A 23,758-nucleotide genomic window follows, 5' to 3' on the forward strand; every position below is an offset into this window, starting at 1 on the left:
ACACACCAACCCACCTCCAGGTATGTCAGCTTGCTAATAATGTGTGATGCATAGAGACCATGAAGAAGAAATGTAGGTTACTTACCTGTAACTGTAGTTCTTCAAGTGGTCATCTATGCATTCACACAACCCACCCACTATCCCCTCTTGGTGGTGTATTTTGATACTTTTTTGATTTGAATTACACTAAATGGTTTTTTATACAAAGCTTATGTGGCCACAGTGTTGGACTCCTGTAAACTGAGGTATAGGCGGGAACCGCGTGCACATGCGCAGTGGTGCTGGGAATGGTTCCTGCCTAAAAAGTTATTTTTAGCGATTGAGGTTCCGGTTCAGGTCTCAGTGCGGGCGCAGAGCCCATATGTGTGAATGCATAAATGACCACTCGAAGAACTACAGTTACAGGTAAGCAACCTGCATTTCTAACCAAGTACCTATGCCTAAAAATGGTCTGATTACTTAGTTGACTGTACATATTGAACACACCCAGATATTGGTTAAATCAACGAAGTGGAAAGTTTTACAGTGCAATCCTATACATATCTACTTGGAAGTAAACCCCATTGAAGGTAGTGGAACTTACTCCCAGTTGTGTATTGGATTGCAACCTTAGTCTCTTTAATAGTACTGATTAGGAAGGTGTTTGTTCTATGGACTCCCAACTGCTTTGGACAGTGTTTTGGAGAGTTTCTTTTCTAGTGTGACTAGAACATGTGAGTGTACATCAGGAAAAGTGAAACATTTTCAAAGGTTTAGTGTTAAAATGTGCTTTCCTTACAGTTAGAGATTATCTATGTGCTGTAGTTGTTGCAAAATTAAAGAATATTGCTTATAGCATTTATGCCTACCTTCAGGAAGCAGTATGGCACAGTATATTGCCTTTTATTGTTCATTGTTGAAAACTGATTTTTTTTCTTTTTAGCAGCAATAAAATCCAATTTTCAGCTGGAAATGTAAAATGGATTTACCACAAGGGCTTAATGGTAGTAAGTAAAGCCTACTAAAACATAAGTGGATTTAAGCTTCTAAGTTGAGATCTCTTGGATCTGGAAGCTAAATAAAGCCCAAGGGGAAGCACAGATACTCCTGGAAATCTCTCTGGGGAATGGTTTTGCTTGGGAACACAGTTGAATTCACATGTGGCTCTGCAGCATTATATTTTGAGAGGATTCTGACTTGTATTGCTACAACATGGAACTTGATAGTGACTGCAAAAAGTTGTTTTGGGAGTCTACAGATCACTGCATTGGTTAAGAATATGATGCAGTTTAGATCATTCTCCAGCAGCCAGTAGCCAGAATAGGAAATGCCAACATTACATTTCCTCTCAACTGCTGTACTTGTAGACAGGGTGGTGTTTCAGCCCTAACCTTTCAGTGATACTGCCATACCCTACATTGTTGATAATATATATAGTCTGAAGCTCACAAAATAAACCAGGTAACTGGGACAGAATTCTCAGGAGCTTAGATGGGCCTCATGTTTTGCCAAAAGGTCTTTCATTTTACTATTATTTCATAGGTAGAATTAATCCCTACTTACTGGGACATGCTCATTAGAGCTTGAGGTTACTGGGAGCTTGTCTCATCTTTAGATGCTTCTGGCTAATTTTGGGCATATATCTCCCATCCTCTGGTACAATTCCTGTTGTTGTGACTTACCTCACAAGATTGATAGTGCAGATAAATTAGACAAAAAATGTGAACAACAACAACAACAGCCTAAAACTTTGCACACGTAAAGTGCTTGAAAGAACCAATTATTACACTTAGTAAATACTCATCATGAACGAGGGATATTTACTGTGTGGGGTGAAGAACGTTGGAATCAGTTCCTGTGAAGTTGGGAGACAGGAGTAAATTGAAGGTGATCTGTTATAGGGAATGTAGCTGCTGAGTCAACTTGTTGCTCAGAGCAAGCCTGACTTCAGGATGAGGCATACCACTTCACCGCTTTGGCTAATCTGATTTCCCTGTGGTCTCCTCCTTTAAATCTAGAGCACAACCTGAATCCCACCTGATATCTCTCAGGGCCTGCCAACTTCAGTTCTGATGGGGGTGGGATGCAGGGATAGGACCTATATATTACACAGATCCATGGGCCTCCTCGTAGAGATAGAGGCACTTAGGGAAAGAGAGAAAATTCTGATCCCACCACAACAGTGTCCTTGAGCATACAGGTAAACTATCCCTTTGATCTCTTTCCCTTTGCAGAAAACAGGAGCTGTTTGTAGAGGCTGCCTTCCTTTCCTGTCCTTTAACTTTATTGCATGATATAAATAGACGTAGCATATCCCAAGTTATTGGTTGCCCTGCTGATGTGCCACAGGGCTTGTAGCCAGAAGCTGGCTATTTGTGAACAATTGCACATGGATAAAACTTGTTAGAATTCTCAGGCCTTCTCCAACGCTCTTTGTTGACCATAACTTGAAATCAGCTCCCAATTTTCAGTGCAATTGTGTTGATTTGTTGTAACATTAATGGCGAGGGACCCCAGTAGGAGTCCCAGTCCCAGAGTGAGCGGCCAGACAATACATCATCTCTCTTTTTGTGCCAGAAAAGTAAAATAGGCTTTCCCCATCTCAGGCTGGAAACAAGGCTGTGTTAATGTCTTATTAATTTAAAGTTCCTAGTACCATCTTCTCCCTCAGGCCTCCACAGCAAAGATGTCGCTCTGCATATTATTATTCTGTGTCTTAAGATTACTGTAGGCAAGTTGATACTAGTCAAAGTTAGTTTATTCCAAGCCCACTTTGTGGGGTAGAAAAAGAGAAGCTGCTAATCCGTGGCTTTTGTCATACCACATACGTATATTGATCTGTGGACTCCCCTGGAGCTAAAGTGTATAACTTGACAGGGCTGCCGATTTGATATTTAGCAGCAGCTCTTATGTTGCAAAGCACTATAAATACTGTGCTTTCTAGATATGATGCATGATGTAGCACTACTCTTGGGCTTTCTCCCTTGCCTTAATTGTGTCATATGCAGTAAGCTCTAGGTTTTTGTTTTGGGAATCCTTTTTGGGGAGTGGGGGGAACTCTTGTTTTGCATGGGATCACCCTTTAAAACCACAGAATCTTCCTGCCTATGGATTCCTTGATATACAGTCAGCATTCCTTATGGAGCCACTCAAGAGATAATAGCAGTGCCTCTCAGTCTTTGTTGAGTGGGGCAAGGACCTTTCTGGGACCAATTAAGTTGAACTGCGTATTCACAAACCATCTTCTTGTCTCTCTTCCCTCGAAAGCCATACTGTACTCAGTGGGGCACTACTCATCACTGTCTTAAAGAAGTCTAATTAAGCAACCGACAGCCTATAGAAACTGTTGTACTTCTCTTTGCTCTGAACACTCTCTTTACCCAGTGAAGAGTTGCTTGTGCATCACCTTAAAATCATGAGATGTATATAGAATCATGGAAACTGTTGCTTTAACTTCTTAGATGTTAAAGCACACAGAATCTCTTGAGTGGCTTGGTAATGTGTATAACCATCCTTAGTTTTTCTCTCTTCTAATGTTTGTTCCTCTCTTTCCACCAATCTCCCCAACTTCGCTATGTCAGTCACAGCACTTAGAACTCCCTACTGGTTTTGTATTTATTTTATGCTTACATTCTTCTTTAATAAGTATATTACTTGCAAGCACTGAATTGAAAACAAACCAAACAATTTTTTTTTAAATTACCATTAGTTGGTTGAACAGTTTCTTACTTTGTGTTACGTTTAACTGTTCTTTTGACAGCCCAGTTTTTAAAGCCAGGTTCGTATGGAAATGCTTTCACTCCACCTGCACTGCTTTTGGAAATAGCATAATGTCTTCATTTGTCTGTTCCTTTTTAGTGCATTCATAACACAACACATTTAGCACAATGTCTCATCTGGGCAGTAACTGTTTCCTTTAGCAGGAGTGGGCTACAAATGCAGCTGTTTTCTGTCAGAGTTTCTTGTCAACCTGATATTGATGTCTTTTAATTAACAACTTAGCCAAAAGATGCATTATTTTTCAATATTAAAAGTTGCATCACTTCCTCTAACAGTGAGCTCAATGCCTCCTGCCAACAGAAATGGAGCTAGAATGAGGGGTGGACGGAGGTGCTACTTAGAAAAAATGCATATGCTGGAGGAACTACAAGGTTTGCAGAAGTACAATCTAAAACCCTACTACCCAAATGGGGCAGTCCTTATCCACAAAACCAGCCCAATGAGGACTCCCTGGGCGGTTCACAAAAATTAAAACCATTCACCGTATAAAACAAACAGTATAAAAACATATTATAAAATACAATATAAAAGCACAACCAGGATAAAATCAACAGCAGTGTGAAATACAAATTTAAAATACAAATTTAAAACCGCAAAGTTAAAATTAAATTTATAGACTGTTAAAATGCTGAGAGAATAAAAAGGTCTTCACCTGGCATCTCAAAGAATATAGTGTAGGTGCCAGGTGAACCTCCTTAGGGAGCTCATTCCACAGCCAGGGTGCCACAGCAGAGAAGGCCCTCTGCCTGGTAGCCACCTGCCTTACTTCCCTTGGCAGGGGCTCACGGAGAAGGACCCCTGAGGATGACCTTAGGGTCCGGGCAGGTACATATGGGTGGAGGCGTTCCTTCAGATAGCCTGGCCCCAAGCCGTTTAGGGCTTTAAATGTTAATACCAGCACTTTGAATCGGGCCTGGACCTGGACTTGCAGCCGGTGAAGTTGGAAAAAGACTGGCGTGATGTGGTCTCATTGGCCAGTCCCTGTTAGTAAATGTGCTGCCCTGTTTGGATGTAACTTAAATTTAATTAAATTTAAGTTAATTAAAGCACAATGAACACAAGCTATTGTGTTCCAGCAGCAACCAACAAATGCCTCATTTGTAAATTGTTACTGTGACATCCGAACCCAGGAACTTGAATTACTTGGGTTTGTTTAACACATGAATTGTTGCCAAATGCTGCCATTATATCCGAACAAGTTCCATATGTTCTGTCATTGTGCTATGGCCCAGATCCTGGGGTACCCATTGCTTATACACAAACTAAATTATTGTCAATTGTCAAAATTGACATCTCAATAAAATTTTATGTTTTTGTGTGTTAATATTAACACTTCTAGAATTTATCATTTTCTGCTTCTGGTTGGAAAGTTAACCCAAAAAGAAAAACTTGTTTGTCTACTGAAGTGCTTGAGGACATCAAAGAAGTAACTGGTAGCAGTGAAGAAGTAGGTTATCATTTGGCACTCCAAAGTATAATAGTAGTAAGGCCAAAAACTGCCTTTTACTGTCACAAAAACATAGCTATTTTTAAACTTGATTTTATTTGAACTAATTCTTTGTGCAACAGACCTCTCCGGCTCCAAACAATATAATGAATAAGATACAAAAATATGCAACATGGCATTGATACCTTTTTTTTGGAAAAGGGAGGAAAAACAACAAATTGTTTCATGAACAAACAGCTTTCCATTTTTTAGTATTCCTGTCTTATTGATATTCTTTTAAATGTAAGTTAATAACACTGAGATACCATTGAAATTAATGTGAAATATTTGGCTTGATTGACTCAAGTCCCATTGATTTCAACGGGACTTAATACAACTCACTTAATTTGCATACAACCCATTATTTCTTTAAAGAATACCCAATCTACTGCTTGTTTCAAGAATGCTACTTCCCAAAATATTCCCATTATTTTAATTCTAATTACTACATAACATAAAATTTTAGCAATTAATGGATGCATATAAGAAACAACATTTGAGCTCACTATATAACTTATATAGGTGTTCTGCACATGGCCAAATTCTACAATGCTGTGTAGGGTGACAGTAATCAAGGTTTATTTGGCTTAATGTTATAGTTGCATATGTGGATGTAGTTAGATTCAGTATTCTAGAGATGGTACCATCGTATTTACAATAAGGCTATATACCCAAACGGAGTATAAGAAATATTGGGGCGAGGGAAGCTTCTGCAGGCCAGACAGGGTTACAAGACTCCGTGATCTGCTTAAATAAGAATTGAGGAAAGGATATAAGATGCACCCCAAGCTGGACTCTGAAATACATCCTGTCCCAAATGTTTTTGGATGTATAGCCAACATCCTTCCTACCATATCTCTCAACAACCTAATAAGTGCTTAAAATAAGATGTATTTCATGGAACTGACTCCTAGAAATGTTAGCTGCCATAGTGCATTTTGTTGCAACCCTGTGGCAGTCTTAATGACATTAAAAATACCATGTGTGCATTTATTTTACTCTCTCAAAATAAAAAAAAAAATCAGTTCAATACCAGGCTTTACAGGAGGTTTTGGTGAGAATAGAAAGAACCAGATTTTAAAACTAATTTGCAAATCACAATTAGTCCTTTTTCTTTTCTTTTGGTAAGAACTATGTAAGCTTTAATCCCACCTTCCCCAACCTAGTGCTTTCTAGGAGTCTTGGACTACCCCTCCGGTAATCCCCAGCCAGGTAAAGATGATAGGAGTTATAATCTAACAAACCTGAAAGGCACAACGTTGGGGAAGGCTGGCAAATTATCAAAGCTTGTCTCTCCTTTCTCAAGTACTTTTCTGTAGAGTTATCCTAAATTAGATTCAGTGTTTAAGTCTGAGCTGGAACTTTGAAAGTGGAACTAAATGTTATCTCAACATATGGAGATTCCTCTGTTTGCTGAGATAGGGAGGGGAGGGGAAGCAAAGGGCAGGATAGTGAGAGGGAGGAGGGGTGCTTAAACTTTCACCAGTACCCTCTTCTGTTATTCAACTACCCTGCCCCCTTGCCATAATCTTTTTAGCTGGGCTTACTTCTTGTTTTGGAGCACAGCTGTGGGAGAAAATGTTCATTTTTACAGCCAGGGTTTGCAGGGGAGACTCATCAGGGAAGGGTTAAACACCTTACTAGAGTCACCTGTGAGCTAACCTCTCTCCTGGATGACATTACATGGTGTTTGGAACCCAGTGTTTCCCTTGGGAACTTTTATTATGCATATCCTAGATTTTATGGAATTTGTGTTTGTGCCTGTGGGGTGGCTGGAGAGAACTGCCTCTGGTCATATGCTGAATGGAGTTTTCTGACAACTTTTCTGTCAAGGCAATCCCCCATATTTTGAATGTTAACAACAAGGCTTGTAGGCATGCCTGAGCTCCCAATACCACCCCTGCAACACTTAACCATAGTGGGAAACTTTTTAATTTTCTTTAATCCTTATACAAAAAGCTGACACTGAATTGCTGCACCACTTCCCTTTTGCTTACATTAATTTCAATCCATTTTTATTTTCATTTTGAAAGATGAGACATTATGCTTGTTGTGTTTCTCCTTACATGCACTAATGGTTCCTTGCTGTTTTAACTTGTTGCTAGGTCTGTTCCATTCTAACATATTAGCATTTCTGTTAGTTTACATATGAAATGCACCACCCAGTCTGTGCTTGAGCTCATGCGTGTGTGTGTGTGTATATATATATATATATATATATATATATATTTCATAAATATTAGTAAATATTTTTACTAACCTCACCATACTATTTCGGTTTAATAATGACTGCATGATATATATATATATATATATATATATATATATATATGAAACGTTTTTCTTTTATTTTTTATTTAAAAAACCCCAATCAAGTCTAGTCTGGATTTTGCTCTGATTGTGTTTTGGTTTCTAGTGGTGGGGGCAAGTCTGACACTTAACAACAATGCCTTCAATGCCTGACATACAAACAAGTTAAAAAAAAGACTAAACACATTGTTTGTTTTTCATTGCACAAATCAAGTGGTGCTCTCTAGGTGATGGGATATGATTGTATAACTAGCTTGATTTTATGCTTTTTAAATGTCATTTTTTATTTTCTCCCACATTGCTTTCCCCCCTGTTATGTACAAAAGTTGCCCAGCACACCATCAGAAAGTGTGATGACCCTCCTTGAAACCCTGTTCCTGTGGGGAAATCTTGCCACCAGGTGTTTTGTTTTTATTATGTAAATATATTTTCCCTTTTACTGGGCATATATTGCCCATAAGTAGTTTTAATTTTTATTTTTGCATGGATATATGTAGAAAATTCTCTTGTTCTTCATGTGTTTAAAACCTGTGGAAGAGAAGAATATATTATTGGAATATTTTTGGTTTGTTTCTCTGTTCTGTCTGTCAGGATAATATTGGACACCGCTTGCTACAGAAGCATGGTTGGAAGCTGGGCCAGGGTTTGGGGAAATCTCTCCAAGGTAAGTAAATAATTTAACCATTAAAACGTTCATTATACTCTGGGTTATATTTTTAGATGAGATTCCTCCCTTCCCTTTCCCCCTCCTATTTTCGCCAATAAGTTTTATATTTATCATTCATATTGTACTTAGTCTCTCTTCATATGCTTAGGCCCAGCCTGAGTTCTGTTCTGTGAAATGTGGGCATATGCCTGGTTTTATTTAAAGCAGACTGAAAACTGAGTGTTAAAGCAAAGAAAGCAGAATATATGGCAGATAATTTAGAATGGGAATTTTGTGCATCACTCTGTTGTTACAAAATGGCTAATCATAGTACCACCACAATTTTGGTTTGTATAACCAAAAACAAATATGAAAAAAAAATGAATCTTGGGGCCCCAGATAATGTTGAACTACAACCCCCATCATTCCTGTCCATTGGTCAGGTTGGCTGAGAGTGATGGCAGTTGTAGCCCAACAACATCTAGAGATCCAAGATTGGGACCACTGGTAGTGTTACTCTGAACACTATGGCCTTAGCTAGATCTAAGGTTTATGACACACAGGATATCCTGGGAGCAGGCAAGGACTACCACGGGACAGTCTCGGGATAAACCTTAGGTCTAGCTAAGGCCTATGTTTCAAAATTTGGTTAGTGAATGTAAAGGTTCCCCCTCCCCCCCATGATCTCTGTGCATCACACACATAGGAGCTCTGCACCTGCACATTCTATAGCTGAGGAAAATTTTTTTTTGGCAGGAACCTCTCAACCCACCCCCTCAAAGCACATACTCCTAACTATTCCTGCCTATTCCCTCAGTTGTTTGACCACTGTAGTGTGAGCCTCATTGGGATTTGGTCTCTTTGAGACAGTGTTGTAGCTTTTGCTGAGTTTTTTTCTCATCTTTATTCCTAATATATATCATTCTATTGTTTGTTCGTTCTTTCTGTCAGTTTGCAATTTTTCTGTTTGTTTTTCTTCTTTTACTAGTACTTATGTTCTCCTTGATATTGAGAGATTGCCCTGGGGCGCATGACCTCCAAGGCACCTTTTCACAGGTGCACAAAATGTGGCAGTAAAATCCCCTCAACAGATGGACCATACCCTTTGCTTGTTGTATTTAGGGGAAGGCAACATAGTGGAAACTTGTTCCTTTTGCCAATCTTTCTCCAAGTAAGCATGTCTCAATAGAGAAGATAGACTGTGCACGGAGCTTTGGAAAAGAGCATTGGAGGCAGTGCCCTCTTCGGGAACTAATATGGCTCAAACTCCACCTACCACTTTTCATAGTGGGCCTGTAATGTCTCCACAAGTGACAACTGTGGACCCAACTACCCCGGGGCACTCACTTGCTCAGTGTTTGGCAAAGACACTTTTGAAAAAAGCTAGAGCACCTAAAGTTTCAGACCCGAAAATGCATAAGAAAAAGTGAAGAGAATTAAGTGACCCGACTCTCTCTAAAAAACTTTATCTTCAGTTGCTCAGATGAAACAGGTGGTGACAACAGTACCGAGTCCTCTGCCTCTGCTCAATTCTCCGATCAGAATGGTTTCTACACCAACAAATCATGTCCTGGTGGAACCAAGGGATTTGGTACCTATACTTACGATATTGTGGGGTCAAATAAGGGATTCCACCCCTCCGCATCACCATTCCAATGAAGAGATTACTCGGTTGAGACGACCCCCTTCGCTTTTGGAAGAGCCCCATCATTGAGACAGGTCCCCAGATTCAGTTGGTTCCAAATATTTATTTATTATTTTATTTATTGAAACATTTGTATCCCTTCCTATTATCACTGGGATCTCAGGGCAGCGTACAGATAAACTCAGAACAATATAAAAATAAATGATTTACACAGCTAAAAATGTATTAAATTGTTAAATTAAAACCAGTAAAAAAATTAAAAGCAATAAAACAATTAAAATCAATTAAAACTATGTGTAACCATGGAGAATTTAGCCCTTGAAGGCTTTAATAAAAAACATGTTTTAACTTGACGCCGAAATGAAACCAGTGTCGGTGCCAGTTGGGCCTCCAAGAGGCTATTCCACAAGCAGGGTGCCACAATAGAGAAAACCTTCTCCCACATCCCACCTTAATGTATGTCTTACATTTGGTGTGATGCAGAGGAGGGCTTCTCCAACAGATCTCAAATCTTGAGCAGGCATATATAGGGACAGACGAGTACTGAGCTCTCAAGCCTTTTAGACAGGATCAGAGATATCTTCCCTGTTATAATCCATCCCAATGCCATCGCTCTCAATCTCCTCTATCTGATTGGGACAAGCAATTCCTCCCAGACAATCTCATTGGAATGAATGGTGGGATCAAAGAAAGAGGGACTACTATTATCACAGAATGCAATATCTTGATGGAGTATCACCGCAGGACCCACCTTGGGAAAGGATGCCCCATTCGGCTTCCCTAACATGAACACCAATTCAAGATACTTTTGTTTAGCCACCTTTGCTAGCAACCTTTCCCCACCCCAACTTCAGCATTGGAGTCAACAATGCACATGTTTGATGTTCGTAGAGCTCTTTCCTTTTACAGTGCTTGGGCGGAACAATTTTGTAAATCACTTAGGCTTTTTATATGCTATGGCGGCAAAGAAAAAGGTCTCTTCTCAGTGGTTGGCTCGATGGATTGTGCAGACAATTACCCTGGCTTATGACATGGCAGGGATGAAGCTGACAGGCTAAATTTCTGCACATTCTACCCGGGAATGGCTGTGTCAGTGGCATCCGAGAGAGGAGTATCTTTGCCAGTTCTCTGTAGAGCTACTACTTGGTCACAACCATTATTGCCTTGATGTATGAGCTAGAGCACATTGTACTTTTGGCCAAGCCGTTCTCTCCTCTGTTTTATGATTGGACACTGAGCCTCCTTCCAGTAAGCCAGCTTGCTGTTCTTCCATGTGTGTGATGCACAGAGACCACGAAGAAGAAAGACAGGTTGCTTACCTGTAACTGGTTCTTCGAGTGGTCATCTGCACATTCACACAACCTGTCCTCTTAGGTGTCAGGTTACTACTTTGAAACCAAGGATTGTTTTGGTTCTGAGGCTACTATGGCAGTCTCAGAGAACTGAGGTAAAAGGTGGGAAGCATTAGGAGCATATACTCTGGGATGGTGGGGAGGGGGTTTTGCCAAAAAAAATTTGACTCAGCTATAGAATGTTCACAAAGTGAGGCTCTGCACAGGTGCAGAATTCCTATGTGTGTGAATGCTCAGATGACCACTCGAAGAACCACAGTTACAGGTAAGCAACCTGTCTTTTCTGCTAAAACCTGTTAAGTTACTGATTGTTTCCCATTGAGGAGCTAAAGGTTTTGATTAAACTAGCATAAAGGACCTTTTGCTATAAACTGAGAGAGGTTTCTGAATTACCCTTCTTCCTGTTGTTGCCATTCAGTTTGGATTATTATTAATTATTATTTTTGCTTTCATTTGGGCACGTAATGAGCACTGATATAATTTTATGGGTATAGTTTTTCTGTGTTTGAGTTGTGGGATACTGGTAACCAGGTTCTTAATCAATTACCAATGCAAAGTTTCAGTGACTCATCTGCACAGTGATCAAAGGTCAAAGACAGTCTGAAAGTAGAGTCCAGGTAGCTGTTGGAATATAAGAATAACGGCATTGTCAAACCAATTAACTGTATAGCTCAATGTTATGAGTTCTACTTTAGCAAATGGTATGAAAGGTTTGCTCACTATCTGACTAATACGTGGTCAGTGCTGGATAATTAAAAAAAACAAACTTATGAATCTGAATCATATCAGAGATTCTGGGATACTCCTATGTGATATATCTGATCCATTAATGAAATGTGGCATTCTCTGTGGAGTACACAAACAGTCCAGAAAAAAAAAGAATGCTACCTTACACTGTTTTGTTTTTTAAAAAGTCAAGCTTCATTTATATGGCTAAGGAATTAATTTGGGTAAGATGTAGGCATGATCCCATGTGCTTCCAAAATTGAAAGGCTGTTCTTAATAAACATTCTGTTGAGGAAAGTCATGAGAACCTTCAAAATGCATTTTGATGACAGGCATAACTGAAAAGTTCCCTCTTCAAATAAGTGTGTACGTGTATGTGTACAGGGCAAGCTTTACTTCCCGTAATGCAATTTAAAATAAAGCTTAATTGTATAATATGTTAAATGTGAAGGGCATAGTATCCTGGGGGTGGGTGGAGGGTGGGGATGTACAAAACCTGACTTTGGGAGGGGGCAACATTCTGAACTGTGAGGGAGTGTCTTTAGTTTAATATATGCTGTGTGACATACATATGTAGAGCTACAGTTTGACTTGATTTAAGCCATTGTTTTCCTCAAACATTTTGAACTTGGCACCTTTTTGGACTTCTGAACCCCACCCCATCTCCTGGTAGCCATCATCTCTGCGGGCAAGTGCATTGAATCTTCACACACAAGCTGTACATATTCAATTTGTAAATCTGTGGATTGGGACCTTACCCCACTGCTGACATTAGAAGAAGACAAGAGATGGCCACTTTGAGTGCCATTTTGGTAGAAAGGCAGAGTATACATAAAATAAATAAATAAATAGGGCATCTAGAATTTCCTCATCAGATCAGCCAGTGAAGAATGTAGCAAAAAGAGGTGCTTCTGTAGTCAGAATATGCCACGTGTTTAGTCCTTTCTCTGTAGTTTTCATACTTAGTATAACAGCTAGCTGAAATGCTAAGTTTCTGTTGGGAGGGATGTTCGTCTGGCATTTCTTGCTGCAGGAACTTCTCCCTCCATAGAATCTTACATATGACCACATGGAGACATCCATCAGATTGATAACTGCTTTATCTATGCAGCACCAAGTACATTGTTGGTGCTATATAAATCATCATCATCATCAAACAAATGAATTTGTCAGAATCAGTTTTGCGCATCTTCTCCTGTTCTAATTGAAATCCAAAGCTACTCTGTTACTTTACAATATTTATATAAAACTGGAAGCACGAGCTCCAGCTTGTCATGTAAAGTATTATGGACTTGTACACTGGAGCTGTGCCTAGAAGGAACATTTAAAACTCTGGCATATTGAGCAGTTGAACAGTTAAGTTCTCTTCATCACTACACCCAACCTCTTGTGGCGTATCAAAAGAATGAACAGCACTGGAGAGTAACCAAATATGTACTATGTCCATGTGGGAAATTGGATAGTAGTGTCCTGAGCATTAGGGAGGTGAAGGTAATGTGTTGCTGCTGGTAAACAGTGTTACCTCTAGAAGTGAATCTTAGGAATTTCCAAGATTTTAAATAATCTTTTGTCCTTGTATACTTTTTGAATGACCCTTTGTTTGACAGGACTGAGAGAATCCTCTTATTTACTCAGTTGACTTTTTCATCCAAGCCTATTCCAAAAGCCTAGAGATGGTTAGCAACACTTTATAACATGTTGTCCTTCTTAGTGAGGATGTAGTGAACTTTCTGTCTACATAGCATAACTGTATGATAATAAGTTAATTCAGTGCCTCCCTTTTGATTACTTCAAAAGACAGTTCACCCAGTAGACTTGCTCGGGCTTGGGAGTCAAGATTGTGATAAGGGTGGCTGAAATCACATTCCTAAAGGACAGGCCTTTCCAAAATGTTTCATATGGTGCCTGCCTAGGATCCTCCTGCTAAGAAACAACACTGAAATAATGTGGTTCTTCAATGCTAGGTCCATTAGAGGATCCTTGGAAAAGTTACTTTAATCATTGGTTTACTGCAGCCTTCCCCAACCTGGTCCCTCTAGGTATTTTGGACTATAACTTCCGTCATCCCTGACCATTGGCCATACTGCTTTGGGAGAATGGGCGTTCTAGTCCAAAACATCTGGGGGGCACCAGGTTAGGAAAGGCTGTTCTGCAGCCCAGCTACATTTAGGGCAACTTGTCTAGCTTTGGTTTGAGATACCAGGACCAGTCAGGGGTTTTTCCCACAGGAAGGGAGTTGGATTTCTTTGGAAGGGGAGAAAGAAATAATTCATCCTCTCTTCTGGTTCACCAGCTCTTTGGGAGGTAGATGTGGGGCCTCTCTTAAAGTCATAGTTGCATTGCTACATAGTTTCTGCTTCCCCATCTCACTTATGGGGTTTAAATTATTTCCCTATGCTCTGTAGTTCCTATGTGTGATTTTTATTTTCACATGGGTGCCCATTGTTGGGAAATCAGATACACTGGCTGTGTTTTGGTGGTGCTACTGTGAGGCCAGGAAAGCTCATACTAAATCAGCCATCAACTATCCACTATTCTCCAGTGATATGACTCATTTGCTGCATTCGGACATAACTTTAAGCCATGATGGTTAATAAGCTTATTTTGAAAATAAGCTATTGTTATTCCACACATGATCAGACAAATGGTAACCTCCAAGTTAGATTACTGCAATGCGCTCTACGTAGGGCTGCCTTTGAAGACGGTTCAGAAGCTGCAGCTCATGCAAAATGCAGCGGCCAGATTGATTTCAGGAACCAGAAGGTTTGACCATATAACACCTGCTCTGGTCCGCTTGCACTAGCTGCCTGTATGTTTCCGAGCCCAAATCAAGGTGCTAGTTTTGACCTATAAAGCCTTACACAGCTTGGGACCACAATACCTGATGGAACGCCTCTCCCGACATGAATATACCTGGTCACTACGTTCAACATCTAAGGTCCTCCTCCGGGTGCCTACTCCGAGAGAGGCTCGGAGTGTGGCAACGAGGGATAGGGCCTTTTCGGTGGTGGCCCCAGACTATGGAATGATCTCCCTGACGAGGCTCGCGTGGCGCCAAAGCTGCTATCTTTCCAGCGCCAGGTTAAGACTTTCCTCTTTGCCCAGGCATATGGTGGCACATCTTAATCACCCACATGTTTAGTGTTTTTTTAATGGTTTTTAATGTTTTATGTGTGTATGTTCTGTGTTTTAGCGTTTTAAATTTTGTATACTTGTTTTTATCTCAATTTTAGATAAAATTTTAGAGAGCCTTGGCTATGGGAGCGGTATATAAGTGTAATAAATAAATAAATAAATAAGCTATTTTGCGTAGCTTATTAAGCTCCTATGTGTAATCTGAGTCATCCCCCGCCCCCTGTCCTGCTGCAGTCCTCCTACCCCAGCAGTCGTACTGTTTCACCCATTGACAACATCGCAGCAGCCTGTTTTAACATTCCACAATATCCCAATCAGAGGGGAGAGGTTAATTCAGCGTTTCCATTATCCTGACAAATGTGGGGTGGGGGTGGCTCTAAAGCACTGGAAGTATGCAGAATTGGGACCAAACTTGATACACAGCTTCCTCTACTCAGGAGGCATCTGATGCACCATCAAACTCTGCATGATTACACACAAAGGAGTGGAAACCTTGGGTGCACCAAAAAGGGGTTACTTCTGTCTAGAACAGCTCTTTTGCTGGACCTGTTTACTAGAACAGCTCTTTGCTGGACTTATACCTCTGTTCTTGACCTTTGCCTCCTTATTGACTTGCCAAGTCTGAACCAGCCAAAGCTGCTTCCTTCATTGCTGCTTGTGGCGTTACCCACATTTCTATTCTGTTAGGTATGTCTGTGTGAGTATGTCTAGAGAGTATGGAATGTTGGACTGAGTGGGTGTGGCTGGTGATGCTATGGAAAGGGGGGGAGTATATATCACAGAATTATAGAATAGCAGAGTTGGAAGGGGCCTACAAGGCCATCGAGTCCAACCCCCTGCTCAATGCAGGAATCCACCCTAAAGCATCCCTGACAGATGGTTGTCCAGCTGCCTCTTGAAGGCCTCTAGTGTGGGAGAGGCCACAACCTCACCAGGCAACTGATTCCATTGTCGTACTGCTCTAACAGTATGGGGGAGCTGAGTGGTCTGAGGGGTTCAGTGGGTGATTGGGTTTGGAGGGTAGATGTGTTTTGCTGTGTGATTTCTTGTCAGGAGTTGTGTAAGGAGTGAGTGAAAATAAGATCATAGGGACTAAGGATTGTTGTTATTAGATTTGTTACTACCAGTATTCTTAAGAATAGGCAGGAGTTAAATACGAGTTTGAAGGAACTAAGAACTATAAACAACAATAAACATTTTCTTAATTTTACAACCATAAAACCATGTGTCAGTTTAGCTGTGTCTCCTGCTCTATTAGTTCATAAATAAGGAAAAGGAAAGGAACCTCTCGTGCAAGCACTGAGTCATTACTGACTCTTGGAGGGATGCCAGCTTTCGCTGACGTTTTCTTGGCAGGCCTTATAGCGGGGTGGTTTGCCGTTGCCTTCCCTGGCCGTTATTCCCTTTCCCCAAGCTAACTGGGTACTCATTTTACCGACCTCGGGAGGATGGAAAGCTGAGTTTCAGCTGCAGAAACTGCTGCTTTACCGCTCTGCGCCACACGAGGCTCTAAATAAACACATTACATTAAACTTTCAGCCTGCTATATTCACAGAAAAGCCTTTTCCAAATCTCCTTACCTTTTCCCTCTGCTATAAGGGAAAGGTTATACTTTTCTTTTTACCCCTTCAGGTATTTAAGTGGTGGTGCTTAGCTTGAGGGAGGTATGTGCATCAAAGCCTTGTGTGTGAGGTGGTAGCCTCGCACTGCTCCTTAGCTGCTTCCCCCATTGCCGCTCCCATGAGGAGCAGGAAGACTCAGTGGGTCCATCTTCAAACCAACAAGTGGCAATGGCAAGTAAATATCACATTACATAGGCAAGCCACTTGAAATTAACCAAACAGAAAAGGGGGCATATAATGTGGTGATGCATGATGTCATGCCACACTACGCAATTCCAAACTACATCTTGATATCGCGCGTGTGCAAAAAACCATATATAGGATTGCATATTTAAGAAGAACTTATATGGATACATTTGTTGCTTTCTGAGTAAATAATGAATTCACTTGGGGTAACTTTGCCCATGTGAAAAGAAGTAGTAATTAAGTCCTGAGGAAAACAGTGGGAACTGGGGGAGGGGGACATACTTTAGATGCTGCTGCTATGTGAAGCTGGCTTTCTCTGTACCAAGATGTGTAATATAAAAAGGGGGCACTCTTATGGGGAGACTGATGTAAGTCAGAAGTACAAAGAAATAAAACCACTTGAGCAGAAAAGAACATGACTGTCATATGCAATCCTGTCTGGAACCAGATGTTGGATAACAGTGAAGAGGAAGTAAATTATTCATAGTAAAACAGATACTTGTTTTACTAGTACAAGAAAGGAAGGTGGCAGCAACAGACTGTGAAAGAAAAAGATCATATGAATATATTCAATAAGGGGGAGATGAAAATGAAATTGGAACTGAAGATGAAGCTAGCTAGATAAATAAGGATTCTAGAAGGACCAAATGTTATCAACCCTTTAATGCTATCAAGTCAGATAAATCCCTTTTTATTGCTACACTGGAAATCAAGATATAGTGTTTTTTTATAATAATAAATTGCTTAGTAGAGGAAAAGAACCTCAGACCTCCACATCCCTGTTTCTGTTTGCTGTTTTGTGACTTCCTAATTGCCCTCATGAATATTTGCTCCAGCGTCCTTCTGGAAAAGCTCTGATATTCTTCTAGGCTATTTTTAACAAGGGGTAACATTGTTCTGAGAAAAATAAACAACCCTTTTGCTCAAAAGCACAAATGTTTGGAAGCAGAGAGATGTTAGTTAGAATGGATCTAGTAACAGGAGCCATTGTGCTGTCATCTATGGCCATCGCCCACCCCAGGAACACATAACAAGTGGAGAGAACCTTTATGGAAGCAAAAGTAACATTCAGAATGCTGAAAGCACAAACTTTCCAAGGCCTCTTCTCTTCCCTCTTTCTTTAGACCAGGTGTCTGCAAACTTCCAACTTGTGGGATCTACTTTGCTTTTTGATAAAAACCCTGAACCAGGTGCAAAACAGTGGTTCAAGAAGTGGAGCCAATCACCAACTCCCATTCCATGATCTGTACACTGGGATGGCCTACATATGCAAGTACAAATCTACATCTGAGTTCAGATCACAACCAAATTTGGGTGTTTTTTGTTGTTGTTGCTTTTGGAGTTGGGAGTAAAAAAAAAAAAGTTGATATACTGAAAATCATCCAGCAATCTTTCAGGTGATCCCAATCATTGTTATAGTCCCTCAAAAGATAAATCAACTGTTGCTGTGATAATAAGAGAAATCTGCTTAGGGGAGAAGAGCAAAACAGTTTCTACTCCATTTCTACTTGCATGAGTGTGGTGGTGGGTGATTGAGATTTCTACAGGGGAAATGTTGGACTCTGTACCAATGTATACATGTAATTATGACTAGATTTCTTGCTTCTTGGTTTGAGACTTGCTCCAAAATTATAGCCAGACTGAATTTTGTGTGTGAAAAATGAACCACCTGAAAAACTTGGCATGTGTGAAGCTATAACCTGAAAAACATGGTATGTGTGAAGAGCCTCCCTATTTCTTCTGCCTTGACAAGCCTTTGCTGCATTCTGCAAGAAAAAAACACTACACTTTCAGATGTTTGAAAAGGCTATCAAGAGGAGAAAGAACACTGTTCACACCCACCTATTATCAATAGGAAAAGATGCAATGGTTTACACTGCTGGAATGTAGTTCTGGTGTAGCGTGATGACCAAAAAGTGTGAGCTGGGAAAACCTTGATTTGTATTTCACCTTGACCTTAAGTTCACTCTGACCTGTCAGTGACTTGAAAGACTCTTCTGTTGTCCTTCAGTATGAGCAGCATTTTCAGCCACACAAACAGCAGTGGAGCCCAGGGAGCATTTTGAGCCAGAATCTGTGAAGAGTGGACTGTTCATATGTTTACATATTCTTTATTGAAGGAGTAGAGTCCCAGTCCTTGGAAGCATGAATTCCAAACATTCCTGTGAACCCTGGAATTTGATAAGTTAGGGTTAAGAACAGATTTGTCTCCCACCCAGGTGGATATAACTAGAGTTCTGTTTACTATGCATCATCATAATTATAATCATATTATTATTATTATTATTATTATTATTATTATTATTATTATTATTATTAAAAAAACTTGCTGGAAAAAACACTGTTGCAAATAGAGCCACTTAGGTACGCAGCCACAATGAAGTGGTAATGGGGGACCCAAGATCCCAACTCTAAAAGGAAAGGGGCAAAGGGGGTTTCTCTTTTTGGGGGGTGAGGCAGAAAAAGAAAGTTGGATGTGAGTGCCTGGACACCCTGTGAGAGACAGAGGGCAACAGAAGAGGCCTCTTAGAATCATAGAATCATACAATAGTAGAGTTGGAAGGGTCCTATGAGGCCATCGAGTCCAACCCCCTGCTCAATGCAGGAATCCACCCTAAAGCATACATAACAGATGGTTGTCCAGCTGCCTTTTGAATGCCTCTAGTGTGGGAGAGCCCATAACCTCCCTAGGTAACTGGTTCCATTGTCGTACTGCTCTAACAGTCTGGAAGTTTTTCCTGATGTCCAGCCAGAATTTGGCTTCCTGTAACTTGAGCCCGTTATTCCATGTCCTGCACTCTGGGATGATTGCAAAGAGATCCCAGCCCTCCTTTGTCTGACAACCTTTTAAGTATTTGAAGAGTGCTATCATGTCTCCCCTCAGTCTTCTCTTCTCCAGGCTAAACATGCCCAGTTCCTTCAGTCTCTCTTCATAGGGCCTGGTTGCCCTCCACTGAACACGTTCCAGCTTGTCTGCGTCTTTCTTGAAGTGTGGAGCCCAGAACTGGACGCAATACTCTAGATGAAGCCTAACCAGGGCCAAATAGAGAGCAACCAGTACCTCACGCGATTTGGAAGCTATACTTCTATTAATGCAGCCCAAAATAGCATTGGCCTTTCTTGCAGCCATATCACACTGTTGGCTCATATTCAGCTTGTGATCTGCAACAATTCCAATATCCTTCTCGTTTGTAGTATTGCTGAGACAAGTATCCCCCATCTTGTAACTGTTCATTTGGTTTCTATTCCCTAAATGTAGAACTTGGCATTTATCCCTATTAAATTTCATTCTGTTGTTTTCAGCCCAGCACTCCAGCCTATCAAGATCACTGTGAAGTTTGTTTCTATCTTCTAGGGCATTAGCTATTCCACCCAATTTTGTGTCGTCTGCAAATTTGATCAGTGTTCCCTGCACCTCCTCATCCAAATGATTAATAAAAATGTTGAAGAGCACTGAGCCCTGCAGTACCCCACTCGTTCTTCTTCGTGGTCTCTGTGCAGTCACACATATGGGCTCTGCGCCTGCGCAGGGCCAGGTTCGGAAACTTCTCAAGCTGAAAATCTTTTAGGCGGGAACCCCTCCCCCACCGAGCATGCTCAGGTGTTCCCGCCTAATCCCCTCAGTTCTCTTCAACCGCCTGTGGGTCAACAGCGTTTGGAGACTTCTCTTGGTATAATGCGTTTTTGTTATACCATAGCTGAAAAATCGATCAATTTTTCCTTCTTTCTCGTTTCTCCAGTTTTCTATCTTTCCTATTTAAAATATATATATATATATGTTTTTTCGTCGGTGTCTTGGTGCCTATGGCACATCAAGGCCTCTTCAAGAAGTGTTCCAGTTGTGGACAGAAAATAGCACAAACCAATGGACATTCTTTGTGCTTGCTCTGCTTGGGGGATACTCATGTTGTAGAGTCGTGTGCCTTTTGCTTGAAGTTTTCAAGGCAGGCACAAAAAAAACCGCGCAGAGCGCCTTCGGGCTACTCTCTGGGAAAAGGCTTTGGAGGCAGTAGACAAACCGAGAGCAGCTCACGCTTCTACATCTCCACACAAGATGGAGTCTATGCCCCAAAATCCTCCAACAAGGAGTGAAGCCTTAGCGGTTCCCCCCCTCCTCCTCTCAGTCCGCAAAAAAGGCGGCAAAGAAGATCTCTAAGAGAGCGAGAGAGCACTCTGAGGCCGAAAACCCTCAGAGAAAAAAGAGCAAATCCATGACAAAAAATGGAAAGAAAAAGTCATTGAAACCGATTCCGTCGGTACCGAGGAGCCCGGTACCGAGTACTTCGGTACCGAGCCACGACAAAGGGCATAGAAGCCCGATATCGAGTCTCTCACTACAGAGACTTCCCTCGCATGCGATAAGCCCGATACCGAGGATATCGCTACCGACACCTTTTTCAATACCGAGACGGACGACCCCATCTTCGCCATCGGTACCAAACCCACCGCCGCGTGAGGAGCCGGTTGCTAACTCGCTGGTCCCATCGCCGCTGCATATTGTCACGGTCCCGACTGACGAGCCCAGTGTAAGGGCATCGATTTCGGAAGGTGAAATCAGGGGCTCCTCACTGGATAATACCATTGCAGATCGGAGACCTTTTTTCCCTCGGTACCGAGAAGACATCGATACCGACGGACGTCGGTACCGACAGCAACCAAAGGTCGATACCGAAGGCTATCGATACCGAGAAACACCTCCTTATGGATATGGCCGTGATCGTTCACCGGCTTCAATTCATTCCAGTCGGCAATATGCTGCTTACAGCGAAAGACCCAGGTCCCCACAGAGGGGTACGGGCTACTATGACGATTGGCAACCTCCACATTTTCCTCCATATTACTATGAGGACTGGAGGCACAGAGGGCACCAAGAATATTACTACCCTCAAGAACGCCCGTATGATCCATACCTGCGTTTTCGTCAGCCACCCTCCAAGACGGTCTCCCGTCCACCGCCCCTGGAGGATGCTGCAGCCATGCCGCCTCCGCTTCAACCAGCGGTACCGAGGCACTTGCCGCAACCAACGCGAGCTACGGTACCGACCACCACGGTACCGACTCAAGCGTTACAACCACGTCCGAACTCAGGGATGATGCCACGCGTTTTGGACGTCTTATCGGAGGAGGACTACCAGTCTGACTCCTCCCAAGAGGCTTTATCCATTCCCTCCCCCGATGACCTTGTAGGGACTTCGGATGTGGTCTCCCCTTCAGAAGACCTATCGCACTTTGCCAATCAAGTGCAAAGGATGGCGAGATCATTGGGGATTGAACTGTCTCAACCAATTGAAAAATTAAACGATCCAGTGTACGACGATGCATACTGTGAATCAGCTACTCCAGCAGCCATCCTATACCTGCCCGTGCTGTTACGCACTGCACAGAAGTCGTGGAAGCTGCCCTCCTCTATGCCACCAATGTCCAGGAGGTTAGACAATACATACAAAATACAGGAAAAGACTGCTCCTTTTCTTTTCACCCATTCCAAGCCCAACTCCATAATTGTAGAGGCATCTCAGGGACGCACTCATAAGAAACACAATGCGCCTATAGATAAAGAGGGCCGTCGGCTGGACGGCATAGGCCGAAGAATCTATTCTTCAACTGCATTGTCATTACGTGTGCATAATTACCAAGCCACCATGGCAAAATACGAACTCTTCTTGTGGGAGAAGATGGCATCCCTGTCTGGTTATCTGCCAGATGACCAAAGGGAACTGGCAAACATTTTTTACACTGAGGCCATGACACTATCAAGGCAACAGCTTAACACAGCTCGCCACGCGACAGACTGCGCCTCAGAAGCCATGGTAGGGTCCATAGCCCTGCGAAGACATGCATGGTTGAGGTCTGCAGGATTATCCCAAGAGGCACGCACCTGTATCGAGGACCTGCCTTTTGATGGAGACGGCCTATTTCATTCTTCCACCGACGAATCGATGGAAAACATCCAAAAGGCCAAGAATACGGCCAAAAAGATGGGAATTGAGCAGCAGCAACAACAGATTTAAAGAGCATTCCGCCCAAAACGCTGGCCTAGGGCTCAACAACAGTTCCAGCCCAGACAGCACCAACAGTTCCAAGATTGACCCCCTCTGTACCAACCCCAAGGTCAGTACAAGGGGCAACAATTTTCAGGATGCTTCAAACAAAACAGAAGCAAACCGGACCAAGGTCAAAGACGGCGTCTTTGACTGCCCCATAATTATAATTTCTGCACCTAAATTTGGTGACATCCTTGCCCCCTTTTATAATAGTTGGACCACCATTACCACCGACAGGTTGGTCCTCATCATCATTCTGGTTCCTGACTTGGAGCTGAGCAGGAGCAGGGAAGAGCAGCTGGCCCAGCTCAAGTAGGAGCTATAAATGTAAGCCAGATTCCCAGGGAGCGAGCGAACAGGGAGCGAGCTAAAAAGAAGAGCAAACAGGAGTTTGACAGGGGGAGTGTAGGGGAAGAGGAGACCAAGGAAAGGGGAAGAAGAGAAGCCTCAAGGAAACCCAGGAGGCTGCCAATTCAAAGAGGCCGTGTGCTTGCCATGTGCTCCTGAGTGCTGAGTGAGAGGGTCGGTGTTTATAGTTGCTGCAGGAGCTGAAGGGGGAGTGGCCTGATTGTCAGTTGGACTCAGCAATCAGTGCCTAATTGCTGTTGATTGTTGTTGGCATTTCAGTGACCTCATTCTGGTTCCTGACTTGGAGCTAAGCAGAAGCAGGGAAGAGCAGCTGGCCCAGCTCAAGAAGGAGCTATAAAAGTAAGCCAGATTCCCAGGGAGCGAGCGAACAGGAAGAGCAAACAGGAGTTTGACAGGGGGAGTTCGGCAGGGGAGGCCAAAGGGGAGGCCTCTAAATATATATATATATATATATATATATATATATATATATATAAAT

At 42.0% G+C, this 23,758-nt stretch overlaps 2 protein-coding genes across 4 annotated transcripts in view; both read left to right on the top strand.

Moving 5' to 3' along the window:
* Nucleotides 1–23,758, top strand: part of GPATCH8 (G-patch domain containing 8) — a 171,604-nt gene that overhangs the window by 95,520 nt on the left and 52,326 nt on the right. For 2 of the 3 annotated variants that reach the window (XM_063132925.1, XM_063132934.1), the window contains 2 exons: nt 3,740–3,757; nt 8,147–8,219. Coding sequence is in view for 1 of the 3 variants with exons in the window: in XM_063132916.1 (XP_062988986.1) it covers nt 8,147–8,219 (73 nt within the window). In the remaining 2 variants the exon portion in view is untranslated. The remainder of the gene's footprint in view (nt 1–3,739; nt 3,758–8,146; nt 8,220–23,758) is intronic. The other variant, XM_063132916.1, reaches the window with a different exon arrangement.
* Nucleotides 11,437–23,758, top strand: part of FAM171A2 (family with sequence similarity 171 member A2) — a 210,327-nt gene continuing 198,005 nt past the window's right edge. Inside the window, exon 1 of the mRNA XM_063132997.1 lies at nt 11,437–11,463. The gene's annotated coding sequence lies outside the window, so the exon portion shown is untranslated. The remainder of the gene's footprint in view (nt 11,464–23,758) is intronic.

The sequence above is a fragment of the Elgaria multicarinata genome, chromosome 1 (assembly GCF_023053635.1).
Source record: "Elgaria multicarinata webbii isolate HBS135686 ecotype San Diego chromosome 1, rElgMul1.1.pri, whole genome shotgun sequence".
In the NCBI taxonomy this organism is placed as follows: Eukaryota; Metazoa; Chordata; class Lepidosauria; order Squamata; family Anguidae; genus Elgaria; species Elgaria multicarinata.